Genomic DNA, 19,273 nt, shown 5'->3' on the forward strand with positions numbered 1-19,273 from the left:
GAAATGGAAAACAAAAAATTGTCCAAAGAATTGCCTTTCTTCTGTGTTTCACAGGCAACATGCACCTAAAATCCAGGATATGAGGATTAAGCCAAATGAGGTAAGCTTATATCAAGAGCCCAGTGAAAACATTACCATCTTAGCCCAGCACCTCTTTTGAGGTGCTGGATCAAAATGTCAGTTCTCTAGTTTTATCTGCTAAATATCTAACTGTGTAAATGATGGCCTTGCAGGTGTATGGTACTGTAGCTTTAAGACTGTAAGAAAAAATGGTGACATAAGTCTTGCAGTCAGTCTGCTAGCTGAGGAGTTTTGAAATAAGCAGGTGCTCTCATTCGTGACCTCTGTGTGGTGAATGCCAGGTGGATGGCGATGCACAGAGCAAGGAAAACAGAGCTTTTTCTTGTCAATATTCAGTGAGAGATAGTTGAGAGAACTTCCCCCTCCACTGGAGTTTGCATTGTATTGCAAAATACTGTGAATTCCTGGCAGCCGTTGCAGTGGCACACTCAGAGTGGTGCCCCAAGCCTGGCAGTATAATCTAAAGGGAATGCAGTTGAATTATGATCTATTGCTATATAAAAGGGGGCGGGTCCCTCTGCTCATTCCAGCTCCTTTTCTGTCATAACTGCTGCAGAAGCACCAACCAAATGCAGCTGGCACGCCTCTTCCTTGGCTCTTATATAATATGGGGTTTCACAGGGCACTGATGTAGAAATAAAGTCAAACATTCTTGAGGAAGACTCATATTACTTGTCATATTGCTGGTGCTGACTTCACTGTGGGGAGTAGGGCTGCTCTCAGAAGGGTGATCTATGACCCTACTTGAGTGAATTTTGGAAGGTGTGCAGCATGGCTCCAAACCAGACAGGAGATGAACTTGTTTTCTTCGTGAATGGCAAAAAGGTAAGGAGGATTCCAGCTTTCTGTCTGGCTTGCTTCTGGATTGTGGCTTGATTGCTTATTTTTCTAGTCAACTTTTTTCTTCCTCTGAAGACATTTTCTAATGCCAGCACAATTGTCATGGCTTTTAAATATCAATTTGTGAAGACTATTCATTGCTTTGCTAAGTGGCTTTTTCTCTTCTTTGACTTTACCTCGTGAGTTATTCAAAGAGTAACACAACTTTATAATATTCTTTTTACATTTCAGATTTGTTGGCAATTATCTACTGCAATTCTGAAGTAACTACTTCTAAATAAAGGTGCACAGGCATTTCTACTAGAAATAATTTCAATAATAACAACAGATCTATGTAACTCAAATGTAATCATCCATATATATTTCATATGTTCAGTAAGTAATTCTGACACTTGATTTTTAAAAGGGATTTAAGTAAACTGTTCACTCCATTTTCATTTCAGAAGCCAGAAAACTTTTAAAATCAAAGCCCATTAACTCATACTGTTTCCTAGATCAACTGCTGACAATTGCCTAAGAACTGACTGTGTTTCACAGCAAGGTGGGGTGGTCCTTGTGTACACTGGACACCTTTGAACAATTTGTCCCAGAGTCCTGTTTCTCAGTTTGGATTTCTCCTGACTAGCATTGCAGCCTTGACTCTTGAAAAGCTTGTAACAAGTTGAGGCTGCCTATTTTTTGAACTATGAGTACTAAGTGAGTTCTGTTTCTGAGCTCAGCTCAATATTCAGTCTTGTCCTGCTACCTTCTCCTTGCCTAGATACTTGGCCAGGTAAACTTGTGCCAAAGCAGCTTCCAACTGGGAAATCTGGCGACGGGAGAGGGTTTTGTATCCACTGTAGAGCCAAGTTTGTGGACATTCCCTGTGCACTGCTTAGGGGTAAATCACATGCAGCAGTAGTTTTGAGCTATAGATTTTTTTTTTATTGTTATATTTTTTTATCCCATGAGGGACCAGACAATATTCTCAGTTGGTTAAAAAGCTCTGTGTTTTTTAACCTACAGACTGGCACAGTATTGCTATCAATTTGGCTTTTGTTGATCTTTCATCCTAATTTAATGAAATGTAAATGCGAATGAGATTGTTGCTACAATTAGGGTGTTTCAGTTATGAATTTGGATCCTAAATTAGATTGGAATTTGAACTTTCCAAGGTGCATTTAATATCAAAGTTTTGTTTTATTTACTTATCAATAGTTGAAGAATGAAGTTTATGTAGTGTGGACTACTTGTTATTCAAAGAGCTCTTGTATGTAATGACGTAGAACCCAGCCCTAGTTCTGAGGTTTGGTAAAGAAGGATGACAACTCAAGACTTGGTCACATAGATCAGTAGTGTTAATCTTAAGTGACATATCAGCCATTAATTGTTTCTAGAGGGAGGTGAAAACTTGAAGCTCCAAGTTAATCAAGACTAGCTAATTGAGCCTAGTAATCAAGATTGTGAAGCAGTGACACAGGATGATCTTTGAATTTCATCTGACGAATTTTCTGCTATCATGGGGGCACAAGCGATGTACCATTAAATTGTTTTCCTCCCTCTTTGTGAAGGTTTTAATGACTTCAGATCCCTTCTCTGTGAACCATGATTATTAGAGGATGATCTGGGAGCTTTTTGAGACTTGCAACAGGAGGTTGCCAAAAACATGTTGAGCAATCCAGACCCTGGTACATGCCAAGTGTACTATCTTGATTTCTTTTTCTGATATGCTCTAATGAAAGAAGATTGTAGTCCTGGTGCTAGACCAGCTAAGGTTCAAAACCAATATGCCACTCATGGCAGATATGAAGAGTCTATAAACATGACAGAGCCCTGGCACAGGCTGCCCAGAGGGGTTGTGGAGTCTCCTTCCTTTTGAGGTCTTTAAGACCCGCCTGGACATGTTCCTATACGACCTGATCTAGGTGACTCTGCTTCTGCAGGGGGGTTGGACTAGATGATCGCTAAAGGTCCCTTCCAACCCTACCATTCTACGATTCCTATATACATTAACAGCTGGTGCTTTGTCATTGGTTGGTGCTCAGGTATCACAGGAGCATTGCACCATAGTAAGTCCATAGAAAAGCCCTTCTTCCTGGAGGAGGCTCTTGATTAACATGAAAATGTGTATTAGACAAAGCAAAACAAGAGGCTGAACTGAATAGAACGGGTTCTGTAGGACTCTTGTATGTGTGTGGAAAGAGGCAAAGAAGGGGAGAAACAGCAGCCCAGACCCTGAAGACTAGTTGCAGAAGACAACCAGATCCTGTTGTATCTGCTATCTGTTCTCGCTATGTCCTGGAGCTAACAAACATGCTGTGAATGGCATTGACCTTGGTACATTTCAGCAATTTTAATGGAACTGCAGTTCTTGTTTACAAAAGCCACAACTTGGAGCTGACCTTGTACACCCTTGTAAAGGGGTTTATCCCAGTGTGATCTTGACAGTTTCTGGCTAAAACAAAACCCACCTGAGAACTCTTAATCCTAGTGTCAGGGGTGTCTCAGCTTCTTTCCCTGATGGCTCATGGAATTGGCAGTGCTAGCAAAGGAGCAGGTTCTGCTTTATCAGAGAGGAGAAGGCTTCCTGTATTGTGCTTTATGCAGAACCTCCAATGGCATCTTTTTTTGTTCCCTTTTTGGATGTGCTACCAAAGTGGCTTGATTTACATCTCCACCAAGTACAGGTTTAAGAGAGAGAACTGGACTTGTGGAGTAATCCTATCTGTGTCAACAAATGTGGAATTTGTTGGGACATTTTCTGCACATGAAAGGTTGTGTGATGGAAGCAGTAGTGGGAAATGTCTGGCCAACGCTACTGAAACAGCAGATAGAAAGTTAGGTTATATTTCCATCCATCTGGAGTCCTGACTAAATATTCCACTCAATTCGCTGCAAAGAACGTATTAGCAAGGCTAGTGAGAAAGGTTACTTCTGTGTGAGTTTGTGACAGCTTGACATTGCCAATAGGCTGCTGATATTCTGTCATAGTACAAAACTGCATGATAAGAGGTAGTTGATAAGATAGGGACTTTCATGGCAGAAAATCCTTCTCTATTGCATTAGCCCAGTCTGTAATGTTGTCAAGGACAAGCCTCCCCAGAACAGCTGAGCATACTTCACATTCAGAATTGTTTATTTTAAGCACCTGTTTACTTCACTGGATATAAAGCTTGGCATGCACAGTTATCTTGATAGTCTGCCTAGAGTTGAAAAACAACGTGTCCAATTTAAAGCTAATAGCGGCAATTTTGTTTTCCTCGATTGACAAGTCTGTCCCATGCATATGTGTAGCATGTAATTCTAGTTCAAACATGCAGAGTTAATATTTCTGTTTTTATCCTGGATGTTAAGAGGAGGACTGTGCTGGAAGCCACGCTAGACCACTTCCAAAGCTTGTGGGTGTTTGATAGCAGATGAGACCAGGCAAAGTATAGGATTTTTTGGGGACCCTCTGGGTACTATATGAACAGTGAACTACAAGTTTTCAGTGTGCTGGTTTAAAGCAGAACACAATGTTCTCATGACCAATGGCAGATTTACATTATGTGCTTATATTCAGTTTGTTCATCTGTATTCTAATCCTTTTCCCTAGTAAATGAATTTGAATTCTCTCATTGACTTCAGGAATACACATTCACAGATTTTAAGGCCCTAGGGGACCTTTACTGTTGACTACTCTGACTTTCTGCGTGGCACTCTGGTTAAAACCTTTCACCTTCTCTTGTTGCAACTAGTTGAGTGACTAGGGACTAGTTACTGAATGAGAGCTTGTCATTCAGAAAGGCATCTGTTTTGCATTTAAAGACCCTAGCTTAGCATGTTGTCTGGTAAACTGGGAAACTTTCTGTTTTCTTTTCCTTTTGTTCCTTCATTTACATTGCTCAACTATTGTTCTTTTAAATTGAAAAAAATATTTCTTTAAATTTCTAGGAACACTAATTTAAATATAATGCTTTATATGGTCAAGGCAAAGTTGTCTGAGTTAGTGAAAGGCAGGTAGAGAAGACAGCAAACAATATTTATTGAGATCCAAGTCTTGTGCATGAAATCACTGGGAAGTGTCTTGGCTCAACCCCAGCTGGCAACCGGGCACCATGCAGCCACTTGCTCACTGCCTCTGGTGTGATGGGGAAGAGAACTGGAAGGGTAAAAGGGACAAAACTAGTGGCTTGAGAGAAAGACAATTTTTATAGGTAAAGTAACAGCAGTGCACGCAAGCAAAGCAAAACAAGGAATTAATTCACTGGGCAGCCAGGTGTTCAGCCATCTTCAGGACAGCAGGGCTCTATCGCATGTAGCAGTTACTTGGGAAGACAAACACCATCACTCTAAGCATCTCTCAGTTTCTTCTTTTTCCCCTAGCTCTTATTGCTAAACATGATGTCATATGGTGTGGAATATCCCTTGGGTCAGTTGGGATCAGCTATCCCAGCCTACTTGCTGGCAGGATGGTGTGAGAAGCAGTAAAGGCCTTGACTCTGTGTAAACGCTGCTCAGCAATAACAAAAACATCCCTGAATTATCAATGCTGTTTCCAGCACAAATCCCAACCATAGCCCCATACTAGCTACTACGAAGAAAATTAACTCCATATCAGCTGTAGCCAGTACATTTTCCACCGCTTATTCTGTATCATACTCAGGTTCCACATCCTCATTAACAGCCGTCCACCCCTACCTCCCATCCTTTGATACAATACACACATATCATACCCTTGATCTATGGACCGCTGCTGTGGAATGTCTGTAAAATGTCAACAAATCTCCACAAAATGTCCACTGAGTTCATTTAGTCTGTGACCTTGGACTTGATCTCTTACAGTGGTCACTCAGGACAGGAAAGGTGGTGCAAGGAGTTACTGGGCACCAAATCCATTTCAGCTTGAGTCACTGCTACACTTGCACTTCTTGGGAGACTTGTCCTTCACTGGTTCAGGTGGTCTCTTCTATAGTAGTTCCCATAACATACAACAGTTTAAAGCTGTATTGTTACAATTTCCACCGCTGGTCCCTTTGGACCAGACCATAGGGTTTAACATTGCCCTTGGCCCCAGCTCTGGCTTGGACTTTCCCACAGACTACTGTGAACCACAGTCTCTTCAGAGACATATCTGCTCCAGCATGTCTTTAGTCACAGTCACAGTCCCTTCAGAAGGAAGTGTGCTCCGACAAGGCCTTACCCGTGGCTGTGGTCCATTCAGGGGTGTACTTGCTTTGTTGTGAGCTTATCCATGGCCATACACTGTGAGGTGCTCCAGCATGACATCACACACAGCCACTGATGCTTCAAGGTATACTTGCCGTAGCATGGACTTATCCACAGCCACAAATACTTCAAGACACTTTGTCCACAAATCCCTTCAACTGGAGTTCACATTGGAGTTGAGTTCCATCCCGTCCAGTACAGCAGCATACAAACAACAGCAATGCCCTGGGCATCTGCCAGTCCAGGCACATGGCCATTGTTGTTATCAAAATGTTCCCAAGCACAGCAGTGTAGGGTGATAAGCAGTGCTGCAGTACAACAAGCTGTGAAAGCAAAAAGCAGACACTAATGAGCACTAGACTCTAATGTACAGGAAGGCAAGCAAGCCCTATAGCAAGCACAGGAGATTGCCAACTAATAGCTAAACAGCAATAACTGCTATATATTTGATCTAGCACATTCTAATCAAATTTGTTGCTATCTCAAGCCATTTGAGACCTATGTTAGGTTCCAAACAGGACTGTCATCGCTCAACCCCAGCTGGTAATGAAGCACTGTATAGCCCTTCCCTCACTCCTCCCAGGTGCAATAGAAAAGAGAATCCAAAGGGTAAAAGTGAGAGAACTTGTGGGTTGAGATAAAGACAGTTTAACAGGTAAAACAACAGCTGTGCATGCAAGCAAAGCAAAACAAAGAATTCATTCATTACTTTAAAAATAATTTCTTTCTGCATTTGGTTAATATTTAAGCTACGATGTGCAGTAAAATCTACAGTTTTAAGTCTGTCAGAATGCAGCCGTGAATCTGACATACAGTTCAAAAAGGCTCCAAAGCTTAAAAACTAGTAACTGAGCAAAGATCTCTTTAATTGCAGTATCTAAGTAGGCTGATCCTAGTCTCCTTGAAGGTAATGAATATAACTCAGTTTCCGTCAGTACAAAGGACATTGGGGAAGGTAAGCAAGAATTGTTTTGATGGGCAAAATATTGAGCTGTGAGTCGTGTTGTTCTAGGCATTAGACAAGATAAGATATTATCCACACCCACAGAATTTTAAAATATTTTAAGAACAAATCACGACATGTAACAAACCACTGGAGAAATGACACATTGGAGGACAAAACCAGCAACGATGACAAAGAACAGAAGGCAGGAATGGTGAAAAGTTCTTATTCTGTGTCAAGCAAGAGAACCTTATAAACAAACATTGTCACACCAGGAATCTGGGTGCAAAGAAATGACTCCTTGCTCTCTGATGTGAGATTTGGTGTAATCCAGAATGTCCTTCAAACTCTTACCCCTTATTTCTGTGAGGTGCCAAGTCTCTGTCAGCATAGCAGATATATACCTACAGTGGAGCAGTTTGGAGTGACTGAAGCAGGAATCCTGGGCTATTGGTTTGAACAGGGTAAGAGCAGGGATTGTTCATGACATGTTCTACTGTGTAGTGGGAGACACTTTTTGGTAAAGTTGAGCAAAAGTTGACTTTGTGACTTAACACACATTTAAGTACTTCACTAAAAGTATGTGGTGCTGAGTGGCTAAATGCTTTGCTGAATGAAGGCTTAGGCCTGTGTTTTATTTCTTATTAACTTCCTGAAAAGGAGCCATTGGGCCAAACTTTCTACTGATTGGTTTGAGTACATAATGGAATATTTATTGGATTCTTTCAAGAAAACTCTTTGAGATGTTTTCTTTGATCTAAGCATAGAATAATCTTGCTAGCCTTTAACTAGCTGGAAAACTATTCTGAAGCTTTTTCTCTGTGCCTGGATATCTTGGGAGCTTTCTTGAAAAGCTTTGAAGTGGTCATTGGCACAGCCCTGAGGAGAAAACTCAGCTTGACAGTGAGAGTATGAGCTGCTGGGAAGGCTTTTTGCCTGTGTAATGGTTGCAAAAGACCTTTTCTCACAGGCATCATGTCTGCAAGTTTTCCAGACTACTGCAGAGAATATATGTGCTACACAGAACCAATTGATTGTGAGAGAGCCACTACCTTATGCTCTTATTGTATCTATGCACCCAGAAGGTGAGGGAACAGAAGCACTTTGCTCTGAATAGCAGTGATATGAGTGCTGCATGATTTACTATAAGACATCCCTGAGCTAGAAGAATGAACTTGCTTTTCTTTTAGATTATCCCTAGCACAGGAATGAGACATGCAAAAATTGGCTAGTTCTGTTTTGTAGCAGCAGCTTTATCTGATACTTCTAAAAACGTGAACTCAAATAGGAAGCACGAACCTTGCCTCTTTAGAATAACTCTATCACGTGTCAAAGGCATAATTGAAGCAGTACAGAGGTTGTGAAGGTTTCTTAGTAAGAAAAAAGGCTTACACAATTAACCTCTGTTTAAATTTGTCCTTCAAACTGGGAGTGATTAATTTAAATAAACTGTAACTATTGTACTTAGGACTTTAACAATGTAAGAGCCAAGAACACAGATTACATTCTGTCACACAGTAAATTTGGAAAAGTTTCTTGATGCTCTATTAATGACATAAAAGGAAGAAGACAAGCTCTGAGGCTATTTGGAGGCAGAACTTTGGTTTCTGACCATTGAACAGAGGTTGAAGTAAAATCTAATTTTATGTCTAATAGATAACTGCTAATAGTGTTGCTCATTAATAGGATGAAACTGACTCAAAATATGCAAGTACAATTTCTCCTTGATAGGAATTCCACATTCCCACATTTAGGATGGCTACTAATGTCACACTAATGGATTTAATGTTAGCAGGGAAGAGAGGGACACTTCAAGATGATTGGCATTTGCTCTCTGTCCTGCAGCACCTGTATTGGTCATGTTAGAGTTTCTACGGTTGTTTTTTTTCTCTGCAAAGCCTATTATGGATGCTCTTTCTGTCATTCTGTTTACCTGTTCATTTTCTCTATCTCTTCTTGTGAGACGGAGAAGGGACAGAGGTCAGTTATGCATGGTCAATAAAGATGAGATGCAGTTTGGGAAGATGTGAGGAATTCAGAACTCTAGCAGAAAAAACAGTTCTTTCTCTCTCTGCCCACTACTAATTCTGTTTGCCTTTTTTGATGACTTTTTTTTTAAAGATTTGCCTCCACGTGCCATGGCTGAAGAGATCTGACATTTGTAACGTATACTTTTCTCTGTCACAATAAATTCAAGGAAACGTGCCTGGATATGTGACCAACATTGCTGAACCTACTAAGGGGAGTTAACTAGTGGGTCTGCTCCCTGCTTGGGAAAAGAAGTTTCAGAAAGGCTGAACTTTGTCCTTCCAACTAACATATCGGTGTTGTGAAGTTTTCTGTGTGTAACGGTACCTTTCTCTTCTTGCAGGTGGTGGAAAAAGATGTGGACCCAGAAACAACTCTGTTAACCTACCTACGAAGAAAACGTATCCAATGTCAGAAGAAAGCTTGCAGAAGGCTTTAAATGCTTACAGCATTTCATAATTGTTTACTGTTCTGCCTGTCACTTGAGTGTTAAGCAGAACTTGCACATGGAGTATAAGAGGGAGTGCACTGCATGGTCTAGTGTCTTTTACTGGCAAAGATTACAGCTGGTATTCCAAACTTTACAAATAGCATTTTTTAACATTATACTTTAAATAAACTTTAAATATGTTATTCATACTTTAAAGTGAAAACTTTCAGAATTACTAGAATTCGAATATGATGGAAAGAAAGCAATATTGAGATGACAATACAAATGAAGGAAATTTAGGTTTGTCCCACACAAATTGTGAAGAATTTTCTGGCCAAAACTTTACAGTCACTTGAGCTGCTTGTTGGGTTATACGATATTTTGGATATTACTGAATAGTTAATATCCATAAACTTGTTTATCCTGTGGCCTATTTTTCAGATGACCCAGGGATGCAAACTCAGAGGCAGGGGTTTCCCACTGTGTATTGAGGGCATATTTTATATGAGCAGATGCAAGCAGTCATGTTTCACTCCTGTTTGGAGCTTGTCAACATGTGAGTCAGATTAGCTTCAAGAGCTGGGTAGCTATTACTCTGATGACCAGGCTGGCTATATTAGGTCTGGTTCAGTAGGTAGTGTCATTCCATGTTTTTCTGAGTTTTTGCTTGAACAACTGGGTGGGTACATATGCCAAATGGTTCTTATCTGTGTTGCTATATTCCTTTAAAACAATCATGGACACTTATTTCACCATGCTGCCATGTTGTATTTGTCTGGGATCTGAAAAAAGTGTGGGAATATAAATCATACCCCTCTTTGGGGTTTCCAAAAGAACTACCAATAGCCCTATTTTTTCTGATTATACCTTGTGTGGATAAAATTCAAGAGGAAAAATAAGTGTCACGACTCTTCTGCTGGTGTGCACTTCTTATCACTAGACCTTTTATGTTTAAGCTTGTTAACACCTAATGCAAACAGTTTTGCAAGAAGATAATTGGAGCTCTTCAAAACCTTCTGATCTTCTACATAAACATTCTGCTGAACTTATTTTGTAGATGTCTTGTTAAAGACAGACAAATACTTTGAGAAACATGTTTTATTGAGGCAGATAAATGCTGTTGGCAAGATAAACATTGGATGGCATAGGAAAGCTACATTTCTGCTGAAACAGGCACATGACTGTATGAAAAGTAGATGTACTTACAGACGTGGTTTAGTGTTGGACTTGTCAGAGTTACATTTATAGTTTGACTCAACCTTAAAGGTCTTTTTCAACGTAAATGATTCTATGATTTCTAATTCTATGAAAATAATCAGTTCCAGAATATTTGCCTTGAAGGCAAAGATGATTTGAGTTACCTAAATCATGATGCCTGTTGCTTTTCCACATACTTAAGTCAATTATCTCAGTGCAGGCATGTATCCATTGCCAATGAAAGCAGTTGTTCTTCTCCCACCAAAATACTCTCAACAGTGGCCAATCCTCTTAACAGTAAATAACAGTGCCTGACTGCTTTCTAATGAGTGAAGGAACCCAAACCAGAAGTGGCTCGAGGAATAACCTCCTGAAATTCCTTTGCAGAACATTTGATGTCATGCCTGATTGTAAAGTGCAGACATTGCAGCCTGAGGAGTTATCTGCCAGTCTGCAAATTTCGTGAGTTCCCCAGTGTCTGTGCTGTGGTCCTGTGCATCTCTGCTAGTTCTGGCTTTCAGTGTCTCACTCCTGTGATTTAATGGAAACCAGACTATCTAGGAGTATGCTTGTCTGGTTTTGTATGGGAAGTCATCATACATGGGGCCAAGAGAGATTCTTGAGATGGAGGTAGTTTGTGAGCAGTTCAAGTGAAGGTGTCATGTCAGTACTAATCTGTGTGACCTGTAGCACTGCATGACTGCCCTGCCTGTGCCTTCTAAGCGGTAGGGATCAGCAAGTTTAGGAAGAAGTCAACTACCATTGGCAAGAGGTGCTGAAGATGTCATCACATGTCTCAGGGATGTGGCTGCATGCCTGGACAGCTCCTGGTCAGCAATTACCAAGTGCTTTGTCTCCCTTATGTAATTTATTTTTCTGAGTCTAATGGAACATGGGAACTACTGAAGTTCAGAAATGTTTTATTTATTCTAAAATTCTACAGAAATATGCACTGCTCCCTTATTAGGGCTTTGGGTATTGATCTTAAAACTCATATGTCAGAATTTGAAACCTTGCTTATGTTAAATTATGCTGGTAAGCAGAAAAAATAAGCGCTTGGTTTCCAGCAAGAACTTGTTGCTAAGCCTTGATTGACAACTGTTAGAGCATGTCTCTGCAAGTACTCTTCATATTTTCCTTGATTCCTGCTCTCTCAGTGGGCCTATGTGGAACAAAACTAGGCTGTGGAGAAGGTGGATGTGGTGCTTGCACTGTTATGATATCCAAGTATGATCCCTTTCGGAAGAAAATCCTGTATCCTTTGCAATCTGTACTTGTCAACAGAAAAATGAAATGGGGACTTTCCAGACTCTTGACATTCCAGACATGGTACTATTTAAAAAGAGAAAATTAAAAAAAGTAAGTTATATAATGTATGTTTCTGCTAAAGCATAATTTTTCTCTTTTTGAACATAAACTCAGAAGACTAAGATAAGTTTTGGTTTTTTTCCTACAGTGTTGCATGGTGCTGATAAGGAACTATTTCATTGTGCCCTGAAATATCTGACTCTAGCAAGCAGGCTATCTACCTTTTCTCAATTCAGAAAACTTTTATGTTCTTTTCTTGCAATGTAATTTAACTTTTTGCTGTGATGACCGGAATGATTATTATTGTGATAAAATCTTTATTGCCATTGTATTACTACCATAATCTGGTTTCTGTGTGTCAGCAGATATTCTCTTTTTCTCTACTTCTGTTGTAACATTCAGAATGACTCTTATTTCTTGGGACATAAAAATGCCTCCTGTTCTCTCTTTAATTAATTGAAGGGTGAAGCAATGGAATCCAACAAAAAGAGGGATGGAGAGAAAAAATAAGGCAGGAAGACTGGCCCCAGTTTATTTTTACTATGGGGAATGGAAAGCAATGAAATCTTGAATGTATTTGGATTAATGCTTAGAGATACTTCTACTTGGGATCACCTGACTTAGAGGTTCTTTGTAGTAACATGGTCTTGAAAAGTATATCTTTAGGGTCATTATTCTGTCTTGATCGAAATTAAATGCACTATCTAGTTCCCATAAAAATTTTGGCAACATTATTCTATTTTAACTTCAGCCTGGGTTTATTCCCCATGTGTACCATCTAGAAATGGTTTCTTAGGTAAAAGGCCAAGAGCTGCCTGCTCTTATGTAACTTTGCAAGTGGGCCAGGCCAGCAGCATAGCATCTTGGTATTGGTAGTCTGCCCCTATAAATTACTTATTTGAATTCTGTAGCTTAACACGCCACAGATGTTTCTAGGATGTTTCTAGGATGTTTCTAGGTCAAATCCTATGGTGATTACTCAGTTTAAACTTCAGGTAAACTTGATGAAAACTTTGGCTGTGCAAGTGCTCTATGATTTGACTTGTAACAAATACCTGTGTCACATCTATTTAGGTTCTCCCATTGTGTCCAGTCGTTCTGTTCCCTTTTTTCTTTGTTGAGCAACACTGTCAAGTGAAATGACCTTAATGTATTATTTTAGTCACCATACTGCCAATGCCTGCCTCTTCCCTATCTGTTCCCTGCATCATGTAGCTGTAACTACTGTTGAAGGCATAGGAAACACAAAATCCAGGCTGCACCCAGCCCAGGTAAGCTGGTAATACTGGTAACTTTAAAACCTTCTATCTGTGTTTTCTTCTGATGTTTGTTAATCCTGTTTCAGAGTGTTCAGGTGTATTGGAATTCCATCACATTTAAAGTCAGGAGTTTGATTTCCCACATGAGTAGTCTTTACTTACAGGAATGACTAAGTGATCAAACTCCCAGGTCAATACTGTTGCTCTGTTATGCTTTAAGAAGTTGATTGCTCCTATCTTGGGTGAATTGCTACTGCTTATGTTTTAGGGATACATGGCTGTATTTGGTCCACAGCCTGGACTGAATCCCAGGAACTGGAAAACTGATGTTGAGGCAAAAGTCTGTATAATGACTTGGAGCCAGGAAATTTGAGTTAGGCTTTGACTTTCCTATGACCTCTATGAATGGCATTGGTTTCTCAACCTACATAGTTATGAACCTTCACTGCAGTGGTGCAGTAACTTTTGGTTCAGCAATGTTTCTAGAATCCCAAAATATTCTTGGTAGGGAGTAGTGACAGGAATGTGAACCCTTGCTCTTCTAGCAAGGTGTTATAATGCACTTTTTATAGAAGTAGCCTTGTCTCAGCTTTGTCAGAGATACTGCTTCTTTAAGAGAAACTGTAATTCATCTCAGCTTCTACAATGGATAGGACTTGTGCCAATATCTGTCTCAGATAGTAAACAACAAAGTGAAAAATAAGTTAGACACACATGAACAAATGACAGCTAGTCTGACATTTATTTGCTTGTCTTCCATTCCTTTCCTCCACTGAAGATTCTAACAGCTAAGCTTTGAAAATCAAACTCTGGTCTATACAGGTAGCATCAACCTTTCTAGTATAGTAAGTCTGAAGAAATCCTGATCTCATTGGAGACTTCTAGTTGCTTTCAGTTATGTTGAAAGTTCAAACACTAGATGCAAACTTTTCAGAGTATTCTCTTCTTTGAAGTCTACTTCTCAGATTACTTGATCATTTTATCAGAGAAAATCTGGTGATAGCTACACTGGAGAGATTTTTTTTTTTTAAAGAAAAAAGCACAACAAGAGACTGTCCTTGATACTATGAACTGATGGTTGTTGTTATTTTTTCTTAGGAGAGAATAGCAAAAAGTCATGGGTCCCAATGTGGCTTTTGCACTCCAGGCATTGTCATGTCCATGTATACATTGCTTCGGAACAAAACGGAGCCCAAAATGGAGGAGATAGAAGATGCTTTCCAAGGTAATACAGCCCTGCAGAGATGTAACCTGTTCTGCTTTCATTACACCTGCTTCACCAATGAGATGGAGGTGTGCCTTTGTTTAATGTATTTCATTAAAGAGAGCTGATTGTTATGAGGTTAAGCTAGTTTTTCCACTAGGAGCCTGGCCGGGAGCTATGAAGTGAATAAAAATGGCCTATGGAAAAACTCCCAGAAGCTCACTGTTTATCCTGAAGCAGGGACAAGTCCTGGATTACAGCTCCATAAAGCTTAACAGAAAACAAAAGATGGCCTATCCCTAGGGGGTAGTTATAAGAGGCTACAGATCTCCTTGTTTATTCATTGCTGTCACAAGAGCCTGCAAAGGTGACAGAGAGCATCTGGGCCAGTCAATCTCAAGTAAAGAACTAAGACAAAATATATATAATAGAGTGGGGAAGAATCCAACTTTATAAGTTATATGAGAGGCTGCTGTTATTGCAGACATCAGAGCTGGTACCAGCAGTGACCAGAAAAGAAATCAGATGCAGGAGAATGCAACCTCTTCATAATTCAGGAGACTGGATAGTTGGTAGACTTACACAATTGAGGTAAATGAATACTGAATAAGGCAGATTGATTTTTTTTTTCTAAATGAATATAAATTGAAAACTTCAACAGAAAGAGATGGTAGGATTGTTGCAAAATTATTAACAAAATTTTCCTCCTCATTTTTTTCATTACCTTTATTAGATTTGACAAACTTTTGTAAGAAACAGTAATATTTTCTACAAGGAGTTCTCAGCCTAATGACACTAAATCTATATCCTTTTGCTCTGTCAATGCAGGGAACTTGTGTCGATGTACAGGGTACAGACCTATTCTGGAAGGATACAGGACATTTGCTAAGGTAAGTGGTTTCAGGTAATCATAGAATAGTAGAATGGTTTGGAGGGGACCATAAAGATCATCTTGTTCCAACTCCCCTTCCAATAGACCAGGTTTCTCAAAGCCCCATCCAACTTGGCCTTGAACACTTCCAGGGATGGGGCATCCACAGCCTCTCTGGGCAAACTGTGCCAGTGCCTCACCACCCTCACAGGGAAGAACTTCTTCCTAATACCTAATCTAAACTCACCCTCTTTCAATGTGAAGCCATCACCCCTTGTATTGTTAAAAAAAAAACCCCTAGAAGACTGGCTGTATTCCTCTCTGTTACTGAAATACACAATGACCTGAAATGGAAAGGAAGGAAGGAAATACATACGCTACAAAAACCAAGCTCCCAACTCTTGACCCCTTTGTGTGTGCTTCATGCACTAAGAATGCACAAAGACTAATTCCTTTACTCACTCCAGTTGCTGTAAGTGGAACACTTTAATAAGATCCACTTGATGGTCCCTTTTTGGATCACAAAATGACTCTGCCATTCTTTTCTGTAAGTCTCTGAAAAAATCAGCATCTTTGCATAATACAGCTTGCAAATGGTCCCTGACGTGGAAAAAGCACAAAGATATGGTATATGAATAGGGACATACTGTGGGGGAACCTGACAAAGTTGCTTTCCTGAAAGATCAGCTGCAGAGCTGAAATAGCTCTGTAAAGAAGTTAAATTCATTGCTGTAGAGCTGTTGCCCAGAACTAATCTGCTGGTTTGAGTGAGATACAAAGCTTTGATGTAAGTATTCTCTAGTCCCTTTGTTCCTGAAAGACTTCTAGAGACTGTGAGGAAAGACAGATTATTAGGTCTTCAGTGATTACTAACAACTTATGGGGCTACACTGATATTAAATATCAAAGTAAAGAACTTAAAACACTGTCCATTAATTTCATTTTATTACCCAGAATTACAATCAAGAAAATAGACTATAAGCAGGAATAAGATCCATTAGAAATGATTGATAAACCCATTTTGATAGAGTCAACTTGGATTTCCAACAGGCTTTCAGCAGAGTCTCACCGAAAGCTTTTAAAGACAATAGGCAGCCATAGGGTAAGAAGAAGAATCTCTGTATGGATGAAAGATTGGTTAAAAGGCAGGAAATAGCAGATAGGAGAAAACGACGTATTTTTGCAACAGAGGGAGGTCACTGTTGGAGTTCTGTTGAGACCTGTGGTAGGAGCAAGTCTGTTCAAGGTATTCATAAATGAGGTGCAAAAGACAGCGGGCAGTGATGTGAGAAAAAGAGTTAACTGATATCATGTTAGTCTGGGTATTGTATATTCCTGTCCATTTTACACTTCTCTGGGTATCTCCTCACAGCTCCAGCTGGAACAGAGGTACAGGCCAAATGTTCAGAGTTGTTCTAAACCAGAATAAGAGGTCTTAGTAGACTGGACATAACCTAGCCATCACATGCAGTGTGTTGCCTTCCATTGGCAAGGGAAACACCTACTTGCTTGGCATCTTCCATCTCCTATTTCTACTTTGAACATAATAAATGTGGGATCAATTAATCTTAAAAGGGAGTCAAGTCTACTTAATTTCCTTGGAATCTGCACATTTGTCTCAGAACAGTTTTTGTCCCCACAGGACTCAAATTGCTGTGGCAGAGTAGCCAATGGCACTGGATGCTGTCGTAGTGAGAGGGAAGCTAGCATGGTATGCTGATTTTTAAAAGCCATAACCTCAATTTGCAATAAAGTGTTAAAGTTTTTATGTATTAGTCACCTCTCTGGCTCTACTGTGGTGCAGATATTCAGAGTTGTCTGAGCCAGTTTGAACATCTGTGTCTCAGAAAATGCTGCAACTGTGTATGTCCTGGTTTGCATGACTAGCCATCATGACTCAGGTTTTACAATAGCGAGCTAAATACGTTCCTTCTGCATCTGTGAGATGCAACACTTGTGAAATAACATGGTGACAACTGTTGGCAATGTGTTACCAGCTTCTGATATATTGAAGTGGTTAATCTGTGAAAGCAGACCGAAAAAAGAGATAATTCCCCAGTATGATCTCTCCCAAACCTTGAAGTCTGACGACAAATTAAGTAATTTAATCACCATTCCAATAAATTGTACAATTGGAACCTTTTGGAATATCTGGAGAAAAAAGTTAATCACATTTTATGTACCAGTTGATGTACAAACATGACAAGGATGAAAACAAAGAGTTAAGCTATAAGCTACTGTAAATAGAAAATTAATTTAGGAAAGAGAGAATATGTTTAAATTATTTGCCAGGGATTCCAGTGACTTCCTGTATATTCTTTGTGGGGAACCATCCAATGTTGCATGTACAATTAAGACTGCTTGGAGTTCTTGCATCAAAGTAGATTATTACTGAAAAAAGTTACTGCAAATTTCTGAAATACAGGTATTGTTAAAAGGGGAGGAATATACCCTATTGTCGTGGTTTAGGCCCATCAGGGAACAAAGGCCACGATTAGCCTCGAGTACCGAAGAGGCTGAGGATTGCTCGAGGGCAGGGAGGGCTTAATTGCCGCTTAAGGTTCAGGACAAAACAGACCAGGCTACTCGGTTTTGGGGAAGAAAACAGAAAATAATTTAATGCAAAATCAACCAAAACATAACCAAAATGAAACAACCCAGAGTAATACATCAATGGAGAGTCCAACCAGCCTTTTTAAGAACACCTTCTTGCCACCCCTCCCCTCTTCCCGGGTTCAGAGCCCTGATCCCGGTGTTTTTACCTTGCCCCCCCCTGAACGGTTCGGGGGGGCAGGCAGTGGGGGGTTCAGTCAGTCGGTTTCCGAGAGCTTCTGCCGTTTGTCCCTCCTCAGGACGGGTGAACTCCACACCAGTCCTCCCTGCAAGTCCGTGGGGTAACTCACAAGCATGGCAGACTTGCACGGGCTGCTCCGATGCCCACTTATTCCAAAGGCTGCAGCTCCTCTCTGCCTCTCGTGTGGGGCTGCTCTGCGGCACACAGGCTCTCCAACACGGCCTGGGCCATGGCCATCTCCCCACACAGTCCCCCGCCCGTCCGGGCTCACCCACACGGAGCTGTTGGTGGCTCTCAGTCCTGCCACGAATCTCCATAGGTTTCAGGGGCACAGCTTGTATTCTCGCCACGGCTTGCAGAGGGGTCTCCGGTCTACTGCTTCTCGTTCCTTCCTCCTTCTCTGGCTGAAGGGTCCGCGTGGTGGCCTCCATCTTGTATCACTCTCCACCTCCCGACTCGCATTTCAAATTCCCGTCCCCTAAATAGTGATCGCAGAGGCGCCAGATTGGCCCAGCCGGGCCGGAGGTGGGTCTGAACCTAGGAGCCGGGGGAGGGTCTTCACTGCAACCCGCTCCCCCTGTTACCAAGCCAAAAGCTGCTCCTGGCTAAACCAGGACACCTATAAAAGCCAGAATGTTCTGAATTTGTGTAGAATAGCTGAAGCATGCTTGTTTCCTTCTTCAGAATGGCGGCTGCTGTGGAGGAAAAGCCAATGGTCCAGGCTGCTGCATGAATGGAAAAGAAGACAGTGTGGTAAGGTGCCTCTCAACTATTTATTTTTAATCTGTTTCTGATGTTTTGAAGTCTTCAGTCTGGCTTGTTGTATGCAAAAGACCAATGCTTTTAATTTAGCTGTATTTATGCAAAGCAATTTAGACTCATCTAATAGTCTTACCTGACAAAATGTACATTTGTTGTAATTTAACATGCCAATGTGAAAGTGATGTCACTCTTGATTGGCAAAAAGCTGTTAGTGTGTTGAGGGTTCAGGTTTCTGACAAGACATACATTGCGGTCAGAAAAGAAGAACCTGAACTGATAGATCAGGTGTCATCTTTTCACAGTGTTTGCCGTTCTTTGCTCCATGAAATAGTAGAAAGGTATTGATTGGAAAGAGGAATGAGTTAGACT

At 40.6% G+C, this 19,273-nt stretch overlaps 1 protein-coding gene across 1 annotated transcript in view; it reads left to right on the forward strand.

Moving 5' to 3' along the window:
• Positions 1-852: 852 nt before the first annotated feature.
• XDH (xanthine dehydrogenase) overlaps positions 853-19,273 on the forward strand; it is a 49,959-nt gene continuing 31,538 nt past the window's right edge. Inside the window, exons 1-8 of the mRNA XM_061989640.1 lie at positions 853-906; positions 9,423-9,480; positions 11,864-11,960; positions 13,177-13,285; positions 14,372-14,498; positions 15,306-15,367; positions 16,991-17,059; positions 18,827-18,895. Coding sequence (XP_061845624.1) covers positions 853-906; positions 9,423-9,480; positions 11,864-11,960; positions 13,177-13,285; positions 14,372-14,498; positions 15,306-15,367; positions 16,991-17,059; positions 18,827-18,895 — 645 coding nt within the window. The remainder of the gene's footprint in view (positions 907-9,422; positions 9,481-11,863; positions 11,961-13,176; positions 13,286-14,371; positions 14,499-15,305; positions 15,368-16,990; positions 17,060-18,826; positions 18,896-19,273) is intronic.

Source organism: Colius striatus, chromosome 2, assembly GCF_028858725.1.
Source record: "Colius striatus isolate bColStr4 chromosome 2, bColStr4.1.hap1, whole genome shotgun sequence".
NCBI classification, from domain to species: Eukaryota; Metazoa; Chordata; class Aves; order Coliiformes; family Coliidae; genus Colius; species Colius striatus.